The 19,096-nt window shown below is 36.1% G+C and overlaps 1 protein-coding gene across 1 annotated transcript in view; it reads right to left on the bottom strand.

The window, feature by feature from the left end:
* Positions 1-19,096, bottom strand: part of dgt6 (dim gamma-tubulin 6) — an 80,566-nt gene that overhangs the window by 45,706 nt on the left and 15,764 nt on the right. Inside the window, exon 2 of the mRNA XM_090389951.1 lies at positions 13,018-13,113. Coding sequence (XP_090246077.1) covers positions 13,018-13,113 — 96 coding nt within the window. The remainder of the gene's footprint in view (positions 1-13,017; positions 13,114-19,096) is intronic.

The following is a 19,096-nucleotide window of genomic DNA, read 5'->3' as shown; positions in this document are numbered from 1 at the left end:
TCAATCATTGGAGCCTGCGGATTATCCACTCTGGGGGACTTTTGCTACTTGGTTTCTTCAACAGAAACGGTTCGCAAATGCTGACTTCCAGCAGGATTGCTGTTCAAGCAACTTTCCGTTCAACGTCCTCTACCGCATGACGAAGGCATTTCAGACCCTGCAATGCTATGCGATTCCGATTTGTCTTTGTGCCCCCTACACCTCCTGAAAGTTTGTCGCACTGGTAGTGAATCATCCTGTGTGTGTGTGTATATATATATATATATATATATATATATATATATATATATATATACACAGGGTGTCTCAAAATATTGGTACAAACGTTTAGGGGAGGTAGGTAACATCTAAAGGATTGTGAATCGCATAGGAACACAACCGAAAACGTCAGCATAAGTTGGTACACGGCGCTATTCATCAGTTTGCGAGAGGAAAATTTCTGGTTTACTCATTCAAGCAGTAGTCGCTGCACGAAGAGCATGCATCGATATACGAATTGTGAACTGGCAGACATACACCTAGTGTATGGATTAGCAGAGAGCCCACACGGTGCGCACCCCCATGCGGCACAACATCGCTTCGCAATAAATGTGTGGGCAGGTATGGTTGGTGACTGCTTATTCGGCCCATACCTGTTACCATCCCGCATGAACTCCGCTAAATATCGGATCTTTCTTGAACAAGTTCTACCAGGATTACTTGACAATGTTCCAGCAAATGTGAGATGCAACATTTGGTTTCAACATGACGGGGCACCTGCCCATTATGGAAGGTGTATTTGTGACCATTTGAACAGGCGTTTTGGGCATCGATGGATTGGCTGTGGTGGACCCGTTGCCTGGCCCCCCACACTCACCTGATTTATCGAGCCTTGATTTCTTTCTGTGGGGGGTCCTCAAATCTATCGTGTATGAATCGCCTGTGGAGACGGAAATGGATCTTGTGGCGAGACTTGTCTGCGCTGCTGCTGCTGCTACTGTCAAAGAAACTCCAGGTGTTTTCGACTGTTTCTGCCAATCCATGCTGCATTGGTGTCATGCATGCATCGCGTCTCATGGTGGAACCTTCGAGCATCTGTTGTAACATCATGAAATGCATCCATCTCGTACTCCATTGTTAATATTATGTCAAATAAATGTTTGCCACTAATTACTGTCTTGTTTTTTTTTTTTTTTTTTTTTGGCTGATGCTGCATAAGCTTGCTTTCTTGCATCAAATGCCTCTACTAATGCTAATGCTAATTGTGTCATTTCTGCTTCTTGTGCCTCTGCTACTACTTTCCTGTGACGTTTCCGGTTATGGGTTCCTATGTGATTCACATTCCTTTAGATGTTACCTACTTCCCCTAAACATTTGTACCAACATTTTTGAGACACCCTGTGTGTGTGTGTATATATATATATATATATATATATATAGAATATTATTAGAAAAAGTAAATCAATCCAATAATAATACCATCATGGACCTAATAAAACGTAAAAAAAAAAAAAAAAATTATTATCCCTTTTTACCGACAATCTAGATGAATTCAACTGGGGCCAACCACCCAGAATGAAGGCAAAAAACGACAAGAAGTTCTCTGTTTCTGTGATGATCAATATATGCTAAGTAATTTAAATCTAAACCAAATATAAACCAGTATAGGTCAAATATAAATCGAATGATGATAAAAATTTTGAAATATTAGAATCAAAGGTAAGAAATATAAGTAAAATATAAATGTAAGCATATGTTAATCATCGTTGACCCGACAGAGAACGTAATTTAATGATTACAATAAGATTAAATATATAATACATACTACATTTGACCGTATCTAGGACATAATATAATAGTCGTCAAAATAATGTGGTGCCCCCTATGTGATGGATACGGTAAAAATAAATAAATAATCAAATTAATGCAAAGAGAAACATGCAGATAGTAAGAAGAAAAACTAAAGGAGTAGGAATAATAGAACCTGAACTCCACAAAGGCGAAAAATAGTGGTATAGATAAGAAATAGTTTCTCCTACGTCCTCGGATTGCCCTAATAATTTCGGAGAAATAAAAATAAAGAGTGTAGGACAGTTTAAAGACATTGCAAGATATAAGTTGTGGCTCGGGTATGCCGGGGATCGCAAACCCGTTCCTATAGTAGGACCCTGAGCTGAATTTGCATGTTATCTCAGCGTGAATTTCAGTAAATTTAAATGAATTTAACTATATGTATTAAAAAAAAAAAAAAAAAAAAAAATGATACACTGTAATTTGCAAGCCGGTGGGTACAAGTTTTCTACGCCGTAAGACACCAAGAATGCAAAGTGTATCCTATGTACATATATACATGGCACTAAATATGACAATTAAATTGAAAATTATATTGAAACAATAGGTTCAGAAAACAAATTTTTGAAATTAATTATGCTTATTGTCGGCAAATTGATTAATAATAATTTCCCTATCGCTTACCTGAAATATCACTTCAGGAAAGCAATAAGCATAATTAATTTCAAAAATTTGTTTTCTGAACCTATTGTTTCAATATAATTTTCAATTTAATTGTCATATTTAGTGCCATGTATATATGTACATAGGATACACTTTGCATTCTTGGTGTCTTACGGCGTAGAAAACATGTACCCACCGGCTTGCAAATTACAGTGTATCATTTTTTTTTTTTTTTTTTTTTTAAATACATATAGTTAAATTCATTTAAATTTACTTAAATTCACGCTGAGATAACATGCAAATTCAGCTCAGGGTCCTACTATAGGAACGGGTTTGCGATCCCCGGCATACCCGAGCCACAACTTATATCTTGCAATGTCTTTAAACTGTCCTACACTCTTTATTTTTATTTCTCCGAAATTATTAGGGCAATCCGAGGACGTAGGAGAAACTATTTCTTATCTATACCACTATTTTTCGCCTTTGTGGAGTTCAGGTTCTATTATTCCTACTCCTTTAGTTTTTCTTCTTACTATCTGCATGTTTCTCTTTGCATTAATTTAATTATTTATTTATTTTTACCGTATCCATCACATAGGGGGCACCACATTATTTTGCCGACTATTATATTATGTCCTAGATACGGTCAAATGTAGTATGTATTATATATTTAATTTTATTTTAATCATTAATTTACGTTCTCTGTCGGGTCAACGATGATTAACATATGCTTACATTTATATTTTACTTATATTTCTTACCTTTGATTCTAATATTTCAAAATTTTTATCATCATTCGATTTATATTTGACCTATACTGGATTATTTTATATTTGGTTTAGATTTAAATTACTTAGCATATATTGATCATCACAGAAACAGAGAACTTCTTGTCGTTTTTTGCCTTCATTCTGGGTGGTTGGCCCCAGTTGAAGTCATCTAGATTGTCGGTAAAAAGCGATAATAATATTTTTTTTTTTTTTTTTGCATTTTATTAGGTCCATGATGGTATTATTATTGGATTGATTTACTTTTTCTAATAATATTCTATAGACATTATGGGTGTATTGCAACTGCATTAACCCATAAATATTAGTTATTGTCTTTTTAACTTTCTTTCTTTCCTTTTTTATCACTAATATAACTATTAATATATATATATATATATATATATTTTTTTTTTTTTTTTTTTCCTCTCTCTCTCTCTCAATACTAGTTACTTGTGTTTTCAGGTTTATTTCAAAATTGTTGTGCTTCACAGCACAAATTTGAAACTGTATCTTGTTTCCTGCAATATAGTGGCCATCTGGAGACAATATCAGGTTTCATGTAATTACACCCCTCTATATGGTTTATAATGTTTGTAAACTAATAGGCATTTTTAAATGTGGTTTTTTTTATGCTGATTTAAAATATGTTATTTTTTTCTATCATGTACCATTTTTTCACAGATAAGCCCAATAAATGTTTTTTTTTACAAAGTTGTTGTCATAAATTGCATTGTTGAATGTATTAACTTAGGAATACTGGAAATTTGTAAACTAAATCTTCACATGGCAACACTGTCTTCAGACATTTGTCTCTTGACCTTGAAAGCTCCATGCATCAGCGTTTATCAAAAAAACTTAGCTCTGTTTATTTTTGAGGTTATTTTGTCAAACTTTGCTGAACAGCGAGGAAAACAACACCACACAATATTATATTTGTGCAAGTTACATAGTCCGAGCAAAGACAAGATATTAAAAAATTTGTAAAAAAATATGTATTGTTCTTATTTTTGAGTAAAACTCTGACAGAGATAAAAAAAAATGCACTCCACATAAAGTTTGTTGAACCTGTTTTGAAGCATTAAGATTGTGGAAAAATGATAAAAAGAAAGTTATGCCATTTGCAATTCCCATGATTTGGTGGGAGCCTACAAACCCTTGTGATGACTTACTTTTGCTTAGTTAATGTAGAGGGATACAATGCAAAGAGTAAGAATAGCACTGTATCCTAATATGCCATCTGCCATTAGATCAGTCCCACATGCAGATAACCTATTAATTCCATGCCTCCCCCCCACTTATATTGGAGAATGTAGCACCATAGAGTTCTGAAAGAAGTGAAGCTTCTAAAGATGAAACTGAAGTCTACATGCCTGGAGACAGTCCAGTCCTCAACTATTTTCACAGCAGGAACTCAATGATCTGGTAAGAGATTTAAATATTACCAAATGTATCTGCAGAACTCCTTAGTTCTAGACTTAAGTCAAAAAATCTTATAGCATGCTGGAAGTTTTTCTTATGATACAGCGAATGAGAACTAGATCCCTACTTTTCTGAGGATTTATGACCTTTTTAGGAATCAGTTACAATCCTACAAAGTGAAGACTTTTTATTGACACATCAAAGAGGAGTTTCAAAGGTGGGTTGCTCAACAATGGAAATAAAAATACAGTCAATTCGAGTAGCTCATTCTGTGCATTTGAAGTTGTTGACAAATATTAAGTATGAAGAACATGGTTGGTTGGTCTGTGCTAACTTTAAATTGATAGGCATGTTACATGGACAGCAATCTGGCTACACAAATATGCCTTGTTTTTTGTGTGAGTGGGGCAGTTAGGCAAGGAGTAAACACTGGGATGTCAAGGTCTGGCCAAAGAGGGACATTTTGTTGCCTGGATCAAAGAACGTAGTTCATTAACTACTGGTACACCCCAAAACTGTCCTCCTTCCGCTCTTTCACATTACACAGAGTTTGATGAAACAGTTTGTGAAAGTTTTACCTCAAAAAGATCCCTGCTTCAAACTACCTCTGTACTAAATTCCCATCGATCACCCAAGAGAAACTAAAATAAGGTATTTTCATCGGACCTCAAATTTTAAACTGATGAGGTCCCTAATCAAATTTTGAGGGAACCATGAATAAAAGAGAAACATAGGCATAGATTGGCTTCAGGCCTTCTGTTGAAAACTTCTTAGGGAACAAGAAGAATCCAGACTACAAGAAAATAGTTAGCATTAGTAGAAGCACACAATGTAAGAAAGCAAGCTTATGCAGCAAAAGTCAAAAAAAAAAAAAACCGCTCCCATTTCAACCCTCCGTTCATTCCAAATACCTGTCCAGCTCAGTCTTAAATTTATTTAGGCTATCAACTTCCACAACAAAAGAGGTTCTGTTCCACCAATCAACTATAGTTTTCACTCCAGGGGCTCACATATGGTGAGTATGGGCATGGCAAACCTAGGATCCTGAGCTGGACATCATTCTTCTCTTTCTTGCTTTCTTGGTGATTTCCTTCCACTTCTGACACACACACACACACTCTCTCTCTCTCTCTCTCTCTCTCTCTCTCTCTCTCTCTCTCTCTCTCTCTCTCTCTGTCTCTCTCTCTGTCTCTCTCTCTGTCTCTCTCTCTCTCTGTAACATGGGATTTTTTTTTTTTTTGTGGTGCAGCATAAGCCTCAGGCTTCCTTGCACCTTATGGCTAATAATAATCATCCGCTGGCTAAAGGCAAACTTCCACACATCTGTCCTCAATTTGAATTTATGCCCTCTCAGGTGATTATTCTGAGCAAGAAAAAGAATCCCATCAGCATTGAGCATACTCAAACAATTCAAGGCTTTATACACCTCAATCAGATCACCTTGCAGGTGCCTAGTCTCCAGACACTGTAATCTGCAAAACTTAAGCCTTTCTTTGTAAAAGCAACCCTTTGTTCCATTCACTAATCTTGTTGCACTTCTCTGTACTCATTCCAACAGCTACATCCTTCTTAAAATGAGGCCTCCAGACAAGTACTCAAGGTGTGGCCTGACCATTGCCTTATACAAGGGGATAATCACCTCCTTATCCCTGTTAGAAAAATAATTGACAAAGACACCATGAGCTACTCTTGCAGACCATCTGCACTGCTCAGAAAACTTCATATCTGCCTGCACAATTACCCCCAGGTCCTTTTCATTCTCTACCACTGTCAGTGTAGTACCACAGATTTGATACTCTGGGGTTACTGTGTCCCATATGTAGTACTTTACATTTGTCAATGTTAAACTTTATTTGCCACCTCTCAGCCCATCTGCTCAACTTTTCTAGATCTTGTTGCAGCAGGGTACTGTCATTAGTGCCCTTAACAATCCTGCCAACCTTCATATCGTCTACAAACTTGGACATTAAGCCTGATATACCATCATCAATATAATTTATAAATACGGAAAACAATGGAACGAACACTGAACCCTGAGGGACTCCACAAATAGCATTAGTCCACGAAGAGCAGTGTCCATTGATTACCACTGTCTTCTCCCACTCAACCATCCCTTTATCCATAGCAGCAATTTGCCTCCAATGCCACACTGCTCCAATTTGTGCAGCAGTCTTCCATGTGCAACAGTATCAAAAGCCTTTCTAAGATCCAAATATATGATATATTTCCTGCCTCCAGTTCCTTTGTGACCACATCATAGTATCCAATCAAATTGGTCAGGCAACACTTTCCCTTAACAACCCATGTTGTGTCCGAGCTATAACTGAAGTCTTGTCTAGATGATACTGCAGTGCGTCTTTAACCAGTGCCTCCATTAATTTCCCTAGAAGAGAAGTTAAACTAACAGGTCTATAAATACTTGTGTCACCCTTTGATCCTCCTTTGTGAATTGTGGTCACATTTGCAGATCTCCAGTCCATGGGTACTTCCCCTGAGTCCAAGGAAGTTCTCATAATTATGGCTAAGGGTTTGCTTACTTCCTTTACTGCCTCCTTTAATATAACTGGATAGATCCCATCCACCCACTATCCATATCAAGTAAATCTATCCATCCACTGGATAGATTTACTTGAGCATGTACAGAGAAGGGAAACAAGATTGGTGAGGAGAATGAAGGGATCCTCTTACCAAGAGAGGCTTAAGTTCTGCAAATTGCAGTGGCTGGAGACTAGGCACCTGTGCGGTAATCTGATTGAAGTGTATAAGGCCTTGAATGGGTTGAGCACGCTGAATTGTGATGGGATCCTTCCACTTGTTCAGATTACGAACCTAAGGGGACATAAATTCAAATTAAGAAAGGACAGGTGTAGAATAGATGTGAGGAAATTTGCCTTTAGCCAGCGGGAGGTTAATTGCTGGAAAAAACTTCCATCTGTCGTTGTTTTTGATAGGTTGAATAAATTTAAGTAGGAACTGGACAGGAATTTGGAGGGAATGGTGTGATTTTTTTTTTTTTTTTTTTTTTTTTCCTTTTGGCTGATGCTGCATAAGCTCATACACTTTCTTGCATCACATGCCACTACTACCCCAGGTGCCTTTCTTATGTTTATCTTCAACAATTTCTCCTCCACATTCCTCTCAGTTATTACAAAATCATCTAGCTCACTGCCAGAGTTTAATTCACCTCTGGCATTCCCCTCCCTGAATAACTCCTCATGTGTGAATGTAGATGCAAAATACTCATTTAGTTTGTTAGCCACCTGAGCAGGACCATCAACAGTTGAACCATCAATATCCAGTGGACCAAGCTGATTCATCCCTTTCCTTCTAGAGTTTACATAGGTAAAGAACTCTTTGCTGTTTTTCTTTGCATCCTTTCCAAAGATTTCTCATAATCTGCCATTGTCTGCCTAATCTCCTTTGTGACTTGGTTATAGAACAGCTTATATCTATCATAGGCTTCCATGTCACCCATTAATTTATATGTATCCCATGCATTTTTCCTCTCTGCCACAAGTCTCATTAGTTCATCTGACATCCATTTAGGCCTAAACCTTAAACATTATTTCTTAGTTGGTATGTAAAGCCTAGTAGCTTCCAAGATTAATTCTTTGAATGCTTCCCATTTTGAATTTGCTGTTGGTAGCATCATCAGTTGGTCCCACTGTATAGAATTTAAATACTGTGTCAGACCACCATAGTTGCCTTTACGAAAGCAAAAACCCTTCCCTTTACTCCTGATGGTAGTTACCTCTTTGAGTAAATCCCACTTCAGCACACTGTGATCACTGCCACCTAGTGGTTCCTTTATCTGCAGATTCTTAATGCATGAAGGATCACTACTAATAATTAGATCAAGAGTATTACTCCCTCTAGTTGCCTCCTGAACTTGCTGATGTAGAAAACAATCACCCAATAAATCCACAAAAGCCTTGCTAGTTTGAGTGACCAACCCACAAATTCCAGTCAATATCTGGGAAATTAAAATCTCCCATTATAAGACTCTCTGATGTACTGGCCCACTCTTTTTCCCTGTACAGTTTTTTATTATACTCAGAGTCATTTGGCCTATAACACACTCCTACTCTCAATTTTTTTCTCTCAGTGCTTATGTCACACCAAACTGACTCGACACTACACTGTCCAGCGATGTCTACTGGCTGCACTTCCTTTGATTTTATGTGCTTTTTTAACTAATAGCATAACCTCTCCTCCCTTCCTATCCTTCCTGTACACATTGTACTCCCCAAATTCCAGTTCTGCATTCCTTATATCTGTGTGACACCACGTCTCTGATATACCAACAATATTTGCCTTTGATGTTTTGACTGACACCTCAAATTCATCAGATTTATTTACCAAACTCCTAGCATTGGTGTACACACAAGTATACATGCACCTGTTCCTATTCTTAACTACCCTAACACAACCCATGTGTTTACTTGTACCACAATGAAAATATGTTGGCAAACTTCAAAAAGCTGGGTACATTTTATGCTCCCACATAGACTACTTCCCAGAAAATCTACAAGGTATTAGCGAAGTACAGGGCGAGAGGTTTTGCCAGGACATTAAAGACATGGAAATGAGGTACCAGGGGAAGTGGAATGTGATCATGATGGCTGACTATTGCTAGATGCTGAAGATGTATATTAAAGTAGCGTGATCGGCAAGAAAATCAAAGAAATAAATTTTCACCAATCATTGGTCAATTTTTAAAATGGGAAGTTAGTGTTTAGTGGACTTTTTACCACACTGCCCTTTTTAAAAGTGTTTGCTAAGTGTATTCAAACATAAATCTGGCAAACTTAGCATTTTATTATAATTTTAGTGTACAAATTCTGCCAAAATTAATAAAAATTTGTGAAAAGTCTAATTTTATTTCATTGTTTTTGAAGAAACCTGACATGGTGAGAACAAATGGAAATCAGCATTAGAAAATGATTCAGAAACACCCTTTTCTGAGAAAACCATGATTTTTTTTTCAAAATGCAGAGTAGTGTTCTCTTTATTGTGAAAAAAAAAAAAAAAAATTTTTCAGAAAAAAACTCTGATAAAAATGTAGATGTTTATTGAACTAGTGGGAAAAGAAAGACAAGTAACTTGCAATTTTAAACAAACACAGCATTGGCACTTGTCCAGTATCAACATTACTCTTCAAACAAAAAAAAAAGAAAAGCCAAATAGTTTCAAAGATGGTGGTGCATAATTTAACAGGTGGTTCTCTTATGGAATTTGTGTATGAAAACTATAAGGAAAAATGACCAGAAATTATACCAAAAGTTTAACTATATTTAGGAAGGTAGAAAACATTTAATTTTTAATCACTAACAATTAACATAGGGTCGTTATTTTTTAGTGTCATCTGTCAGGTTACCTGTCACTATTGCCAGATTAAATCCCAAACATTGATGTCACATTACAGATTTTTCGTAACAGCACAGATGCATTATACTAGTAGAGTCGGCCATGTATTCTGCATATCTTAGTTGCCCAAATTATTCGCTGTATGATTCTTTTCGCCTCAAAGGTGATACTTGTGCATACGCCCATTCCGATATTCCCTGACAGAGACTTGGTAATTTGGAATCTCCTCTTTTCAATCTTCTCTGGTTTAAAATCTCTCTACCTCATTCTGTCAAATTCATCTGTTGTCTCTACCATTCTCCCAACTCCACTAATCACTTGGAGCTCTGACTTTCTCCAGTCCAACTTTCCCAACAGTGAGGTAATTTTCCTTTGTGATTTTAATGTTCACAACTCCAGCTGGCTTCCGTTTTCTAGTCATACCGATCCAGCTGGTAGAGATGCTGAGGCTTTTGCAATTACTAATTACCTCGCACAGCTTGTTCATTTACCTACCAGAATACCAGACAATCCTAACTATACAGCCAAAATGCTTGATCTTTTTCTCACAAACAACCCCTCTAAGTACATAGTCTGAGTGATTGGTCCTTTAGGCACCTCAAATCACAACTTGGTGATTGTCTCTTCTCCAATGGAGCCTTTATCTCATGGCTATTCCCAACCTCCTGTTGTTTGGCATTACAAGGATGCAAAATGGAATGACCTGCGTGATTTCTTTCCTTCTTTTCCTTGGTTGGATTACTGTTTCAAAACTTCTGATGTCAACATTTGCTCAGATTTTGTCAGTGAAATTATTCTTGTAGGAATGCAATCCTTTATTCCACACTCCACTTTAAAATCTCGACCTTTATCTAAAGCTTGGTTTTCCAATAAATGTGCTAAGGCTGTTCAAGAGAAGAATGTTTCATATCATAATTGGCTGTTTTTCATTTTCATTTTCTGCCTACACCAAAGTTCACAACAATTGTAAAGCAGTTATTAATCAGTCCAAACTAGATTTTGAACAGGCTAAGAGTAGAAAACTTGCTTCTTGCCCTAATGGTAGCCAAGCATTCTGGTCTCTTGCCAAAGCTATTGGCTGCAACTTTTGCCCATCTCTGCCCCCACCTCTGTCAAAACCAGATGGTTATGTTGTCACTTCAGCCAAGGATGAAGCTGACCTGCTAGCATCCCATTTTCCTTCCAACTCATGTGTTAATGACGTTGGTAAAACACTTCCCACCATTCCCTACACGCTCCATTCAATGACTCCTATGGTCTTCCGTCAAAAGGATGTCAGAAGGATTTTGGCAAAACTTGATGCTCAGAAAGCTCCAGGACCTGATGGTATTTCTCCACTTGTTCGCAAAACCTGTGCTCCTGAACTGACTCCTGTTTTTTGCAGCCTTTTTTAACTTTCTTATTCCAAAGATGTTTTTCCTTCTGCTTGGAAATTTGTTCATATCCAGTAAGTTCCTAAAAAGTGTGACAAATCCCTCCCATTCAATTAACGTCCCATTGCAATTACTTCTACACTTTCTAAAGTAATGGAGAAATCAATTAACCACCAACTCTTAAACTACATAGAAACCTTCCGTCTCATCAATGATCGCCAGTATGGATTCCGTCAGTGTTGTTTTGTTCCACTGGTGATCATGTTACCCATTTATGAACAAATTCAATGGAAAAGTTCGGTGAAACACAAGCAGTTGCTCTTGACATCTCAAAGGCTTTCAATCATGTTTGGCATAAAGGTCTTCTAAACAAGCTTCCATCTTATGGTTTGTCAACTGTTTTTTGTAATTGGTTATCCAGTTCTCTCTCTGATTGCTCACTGAGGGTGATGGTAGATAGCTCTCTGCCTTCTAATTTCTCCACTAATGCTGGTGTCCCCCAAGGTTCAGTTCTTTCCCCCACGCTTTTCCTCTTATATATTAATGATCTTCCATTAACTGGAAATCCTATCCATAGTTTTGCTGATGATAGCACATTGCATTCCACTTTATAGTTTGAGAAACCTTGCCCTGCTCAATCAGCTTCAACTTCTCGAATATCCACTACCAATTCCTTAAATGCCGATCTACAGGTAATTCTCCAGTGGGGTAAAAACAACTTAATTGATTTCAATCCTTCTAAAACTCAGTCTTGTCTTATATCTCGCAAAAAAGGATTCTTCTGTTCTTATGCTTATCTTTGGTGACATTCTGATTTCTAGGCAAGATGATATATCTCTTTTGGTGATTACCCTGACTTCTAATCTCTCTTGGCACAAGCACATTACAAATATTGCTTCCTCTGCATCAAAAAAACTTGTTTTTCTCTTTTGCTCTCGTTGTTACTTTTCTTCCAAACAGCTGTTCACTCTATACAAATCACAAATCCGCCCTACCATGGAATATTGTTCCCACATCTGGGGCGGTGCTCCCAAAAACTCTCTCAAGCTTCTAGATTCCATTCAGAAGAGAGCAGTTAGGCTAATTAATGACTCATGTCTAACAGTCTTTCCACTCGCTGTCTCATATACTTACTATTTCTGCTGCATGCCCTTTCTACAGATACTTCCATGGGCACTGTTCTTCTGAATTGGCTTCTATAATTCTATAACAGTCCGAACACGTGCTGCCACCAGCCAACATCCATTTACTGTCCAACTTCAACCTCACAGAACCAACATTTCATCTTCCTCGTTTATTCACTCAAATGCCGTTTTCTGGAACAACCTTCCTTCGTATGTATTTCCTGAAAATTACAGTCTACAGAAGTTCAAGTCTAATGTCAACAAATATCTTCTCAACCTCCAACCCAAGCACGGTACTATAGGTTCCAATACCTCTCATGTTTGGGGTTTTCATAAAAAAAAAAAGAAACTTATTGAAATATAGAATAAATTAAATATTAAATGTTGGTTGGCATATGGTGTGGTACAAGTATCTACATCATCTTTAACTTGTTTAGAATTAATATCAAATCACTTGTAATATTAATTCTAAAAAATAATTAACATTAGAAGAGCATTAATACAAGTGAATTACTTGTTTGTAGTATTTACCTGAAAAGATCTTTGCTTTTTACAGGATCTAACTTTGTAAAGAGAAAATGGCTGATAACTTCAAATGCTTTTTTATTTGGAACATGGAACATATTTCTAGAAAATGCATATTAAAAATTATTAGAAAAACAGCTAGAAAACTAAAATGATTACTTACATTGACAATAATTTACTTATAATATTAAATGTTAACCAGAATCAAAATAAACCAATGACAGAAAACAAATTAGTCAAGCTGAAATAATGGTTTGCGTAATAAAAAACCAGAATTAAATGGGGGAAGGACAATTTCAGGCCCAATTTCCAGACGTTAATAATAAACAAGATAAACTGAGTATCAGGACAGAATTTATTAAATATATCGAATAAGAATTTATTTTATAGCCTAGAATTGTGTGTGTGTGTGTGTGTGTGTTTTACAGCGCAATGGCAACTAAAGGCCATTATGCACCAGTGTGTGTGTGTGTGTCCTTGCCTATAAACTGAAGAATGTCTGATATTCCATGCACTACTTTGGCAGACTCCTAAATGAGAATAAAGACTTAGCCTCTCAAGTGCCAAGCCATCATATCAGATATGATGGCTTAGCACTCAATTCTGAAAAAAAAAACTTGTTTCCAAACTTTAACAGCAGATCAGATGGAAAATAGTTAAAAGTAACCAAATGAATTTTCATTGTGATAGAGGATTTCTAGAAACAAGCGAAGGAGACAAGGTGTTATCTTTATGGCCCACAGAAAACAAACATCCTGAGGGAAGTCCTGCATGCTCCCAGGAAGAAAAACACTGTCAGATATAAAGATAAAGTTAAGCCAGAATTTTGTTTTTGTAGAGCACAATTAATAAATATAGAAGCATATTTCATTATGAATTTGTACCAGGAGGTCACGCTGTTAACAAGACTATATTTAGAAATTAACTGCCATAGAGACATAATCAGAAGAGACCTAATCTATAGACAGAAAAGTTGGAAATTACTCCACAATTAGGAAATCTAACCTGCTATGAAGGTGGAAGGGACTGATTTCTCAATAGGTTGTGTTTTTGCTAAGCAGATATCTTTTTCCAATATTTCATCACTGACCAGTTTAACATGACTCACCTGTCAGTTTAATGCATAATTTCATTTGTTTAAGTCAAATTCACGTTCAAATTCTCCCACCCTAAACCTTTCCTCCTCAACTGCTTGGTAATACCCAAATTCTTCTGTTTCACCAACAGAAGACTTGAGATTCACATTAGATTCAAAAGATAAGAGAAAGAAAATAAAGTTACTCATTTTGCCAATGAATAAAATACATTAAAACCATACAGCATGTGAGAGAGAGAGAGAGAGAGCACGCGAGTATGTATTTCTGCTCATCGTGCAACAATTTATGAATACTTTTCCAAACTGTCTTACATCTTTCTTATTAATCTGGCCACAAGCCATTTTATTTTTTTTTTAAATAAAGAACTCATTAAAGGAACAATGACTTTCCAGTGAAGCAAAAGTTAAGGAACATCTTTCATGACAAATGATAACTGATGGATAAACCTGTAAATAGCCAAAGTGAACTCTGAATTTTTTTTTATTTGTAAATATTTTCTTAAATAAAAATTCAGGCCTGAAACTAATTGATCTTATCTCATTAGCTGATTAAGTACTTCCATGACTTGCCTTTAATAGAAATCATGGAAGAGAAACAAATCATGTTCAATAATTTACTGACAAGAAAAAAAAAAAAGTGTGCAAAAAATCATCCTAAAAGGGAAATGTGTTATCACTGCCTATTACTAGTAATGTGTATGAAAATATCTGCTAGAAGCAGACACAAACATAACTAGTTTCATATGTATATTTAAGCCTGGTCAGAAAATATAAATTTTAAAATTCAAATCCTAAATGGTCAAATGCTACTACCCAACAGGCAAAAACTGGTCCAGAATGGTGCCTACTGGCACCAAACTAAGTGTCAATAGGCACCACATATGTATTGAATAAGTAGCAATACATAAGAGTAGTTCTTTTTGGCTTTCAATGCCTAGCAGCTAGGTGATCTGCAATTTGTAGGTGAATATAGTTCCCTTTACAGAATATAGTTCTATAGCTTCAAAGGCTAATCTTTAATAAAGTCAAAGATAAAGTAATAACCAAAAGAAAAATCACCTACTATTAATTTTTTGTTCATTAACAATGAACAACCACTAACCCCCCCCAACTTCCAGCCACTTGGTCACTAGGTGGTGCTACTTCTGCTTCCCCATGGCAGGGCTAGTAACTCAGGAAGACAGACAATACCTAGGGGCACAAGTCACAATCACGGAACATTTAAACCCAGAACAGACTGGACTCATTGACTCAGACTCCACAGACAAACAAGGTTGCTATTATGCTCCCAAAAAGACAAGACTTATAACTCCATAGTCCAACATTACTTAATTTGCATTCAAACAAGGATCAACCAATCAGTAAACTGTTTTCCTTTGTAATCCAAAGGTGCCTTTGGATTACCAAATAATTTAAGCAGGAACACCTAAAGTGGTTCAAAGTGTGTAGATATTCATAACTGCTAATTCCACCATATTCAATGGAATCTCAGTAAAAATTAATCATTTCATGTGATTCAAATGGGTAATAACCGAATGATGGGACCTATTAAACACCACAGAAGAAAAGAAGGTAATCTGACCAGAAATCTGTTAATTACTGTTACAAGAAACAATTAATTTGCTCCCAGTTGTAACACAATTCTTATATTCAGGTAACCAACTCAAGTACAATGAAATTTGGTTATTTTATTTGTAATGTTAAACCATATATTCCAAACTCAGTAGTGCTACAAATGTCAGAAATTTCAGAATTCACAAATGGTATACAAGGGAGCAGCCATGTGCATATTATTATGCCATATGGTGCAAGAAAGCCTAAGGCTTATGTTGCACCAGCCAAAAAAAAAAAATTTGAGTAACCCTAAGAGAGAGAGAGTCAAAAGTAGAAGGGAATCACCAAGAAAGGAAGAATGATAATATCCAGCTCAGGACCCTGGATGTGCCAAGCCCATACTCACCAGATGTGAGCCCCCTAGGGTATCATGTGGATCAAAGGGACAATCATAGAGTGAATGCAATAATCAACCCTACAAATAGAACTATCCAGCTTTCTAAATGTGAAATATGGAAAAGAAAGGAAGCATTTAGAAATATAGAAGGATTTAGAAATAAAGGTGGGGGCACAGGGTTGAGGCATATCAAGAGGCCAAAAATCAGACTCCTGTTTCCCAAGACTTATGTTTATGTACGGCTGTTGTTCAAGTCACACAAGTTAAAGGACTTCCAAAAGTCTCCATTGCAGACTGAGCTAGATCTCTCCTCTCTAGGAGATATCTAGAGATCTTACAAACTAAGCAAACAAAACATAAAGAAAAAAGATAAAGAAATAAGTGATAAAGAAAAAGTTCACAGAATGAACTGATATTTGAGAAATTATGCTTACCAGCCATTTAGATGAATCTCCTTTGAAGTAGTCTCCTTGACAATGCATGTACCAATTCCAATGCTGCTATAACTTCTGAAAGCATTCCTGATAGGCTTTTTTTTTTTTTTTTTTGTAATTGCTAATAGTTCTGTCATATCCTGAATAATTTTCTCAGTCCTTTAAAATCTATAACCTTACCAGATGCATGCCATGATGAAAATGCAAATTTCCTGAAGCCCACTTTTTCTAGCCATTTTCTCCAAACAGTACTAAATCCCTATATGTGTGGATAATAACCTATCTAATTGCCTGCAAGTTGATAACAAGGAGTGCACTGTCATCTGCACAAAGGAAAATTTGAAGCTTATAGCACCAAATTAGGAAAAGTATAAGACTCACATCATATTGGTATAAAATAAGATCATATCCTTGGACTCAGGCGATTAAGCTGCATACATAACACAAAATTACCAGCACATGAAATCGATTTCACAAGCTTCCTATGACCAAACACTTCAAATATAAACATGCAAGGGCAAAGGCTTGCAACAATAGGTGAAATAATCAGTCTTGGATTACATTTGGTTCCTCAAACTACAGCCTGAGCACAATATAATAATCAATCCCCCAATTCCAAGAAAATTTACTGCTTCTACCTCTCCACATCAAGCTGAAGTTAAAGTACTGGCTCTTCAAAGTAATACCTTGAAGAGCCTCAAGGTAATACCTTAAAGCATATATACAATCTATGTTTCCAAAACTGTCTGATTCAAAAACCAGCATATTTACTGGTCCACCAGTTAAACAGATGTTGGCTTCACTAGACCTGGAAAACAAAATGATTGGTGCTAAGCAAAATGCCTGGCAGTCATTTTAACTTTTAGTGAATGGCTTGTCAGGAACATTCGAGAGTGAAAATTACAAATAACTAGTTGAAAATTTCAGAAAATTGGATGCAGAATGTCAATCAAGCTCCATTCCTTGCACTCTCACCTGGATTTTTTGGACAAAAAAAATTTGGGCAATGCTAGTGTAAAGCTTAGAGAGAGATTCTCCACCAGGACATATAGTTAATGGAGAATAGGTACAGGGAAGGTGGTATGAAGCTGTGATGGGCAACTAAATCTTGGTTTTGGTTCATAATGATCAACGTTGACCAGAGGCAGATGTTCAAGTGTACATTAAAGAATTTTTTTTTATTAACCCAAGGAGGATTTATATACTTTTTTTAGCTTATTATTTACTTATAACAAAGTTTAATTCTCTGTTCTATACAAAATTTAAACATTAATAAATCTAATGAATTATAATTTCATATTTACTTTCCCTTTCTAGGCAAACCATATGCTATCAAAAACGAATGTCATATTTGGGATCAGCTTACCCAAATTCATCAGCCAAATTTGAAAATAAACAAAACCTTTTCGAAAAATTGCTACTCAGTATAACCAAAAATAGTCTTACCAAAACAAAGGTATAAAGAGCGTGAAAAATTCAAAACCAAGCACTGCAGCTGCAGATGGGAGCTATTATCAAATGATCCAGCAGATCAGTGAAGGGTCATTGCTTGCTCAATCTTATGAAAAATTCTTTAAAGAGGTTTATCTCACAAGTTGAAGACATTCTATAATTAATAGTAGCTTTTCAAATAGCAGAAAAGAGCCATTCGGGTACATTTAATTACCAACTACTCTTACCAGTTGCCTGACCAAGCTTTTAGAAAGCTATGTATGCTTGTCTAATTATAGGTCTTCAACTCAAACTTCATAACCCAGACCACCATGATTTCTAGAAAGGTAAATCAACATTAGATCTCATGGTTAAAGCAATATCTAGCATCTTTATGACGCCCAAGTATATCACCAGTCATGATATGCTTGGGCATCAAAAAGGCCTTTGACACAGGGAAATATAGGATCTTATATGATCTGGGATTTCAACACTGTCTACCAAAATTCATGCAACAATTCCTCTATCAGAGAACTTTAAGTCGCTTTATAATCTTGCATCTATGCACAGGAAGGAGTTCTCTGATAGAGGAATTACTAGAAATATGAAACTCTATAGAGGGAATTATATGCAGATAACCCAACTATATCACAACTCCCAAAATATGCATTCACCTGAGAGGCAACTAAAAAATTCAGTAAATAAAATAAAGCTACTGGCAGAAATAAATGGATATCACATCTTGAATAAAAAAGAACTGCAATTCATTTCTGCAAAAATTAAAAAAGCACCCAGAAATACAAATTAGATTACCACTTGAACATAGTATTTGCTTTCTCAGACTAATACTGGATACCAAATTAATAGATTTTATTCAAATAATGCTACTCTGCATTGTTTTTCTATCAGCTGCCTGGAGAATGTTTTGTTTATTAGCAATTATGCTCTTTAGAAACAATTTATCTACTAGTCTACCTGAAGTTAGTAATATTATTTTTAATTGAATAACATGGCCATGTTTTCACTGAAATACCAAGTTAAACTTTTTTAGGTCACATTAAAGGCCTATATATCACCTGCTTAAAGACTAAGTATCCTCGAAGAAGCATCAGCCATGGCATGAGATGTAAAAATTTATGACATTATGCTATAAAAATTGTAGTCTCCATAATC

Source organism: Mastigoproctus giganteus, chromosome 2, assembly GCF_048544385.1.
Source record: "Mastigoproctus giganteus isolate SK-2022 chromosome 2, ASM4854438v1, whole genome shotgun sequence".
NCBI lineage: Eukaryota > Metazoa > Arthropoda > Arachnida > Uropygi > Thelyphonidae > Mastigoproctus > Mastigoproctus giganteus.
Note: the sequence above shows the minus strand (reverse complement) of the source record. Positions and strands in the feature narration are given on the sequence as shown.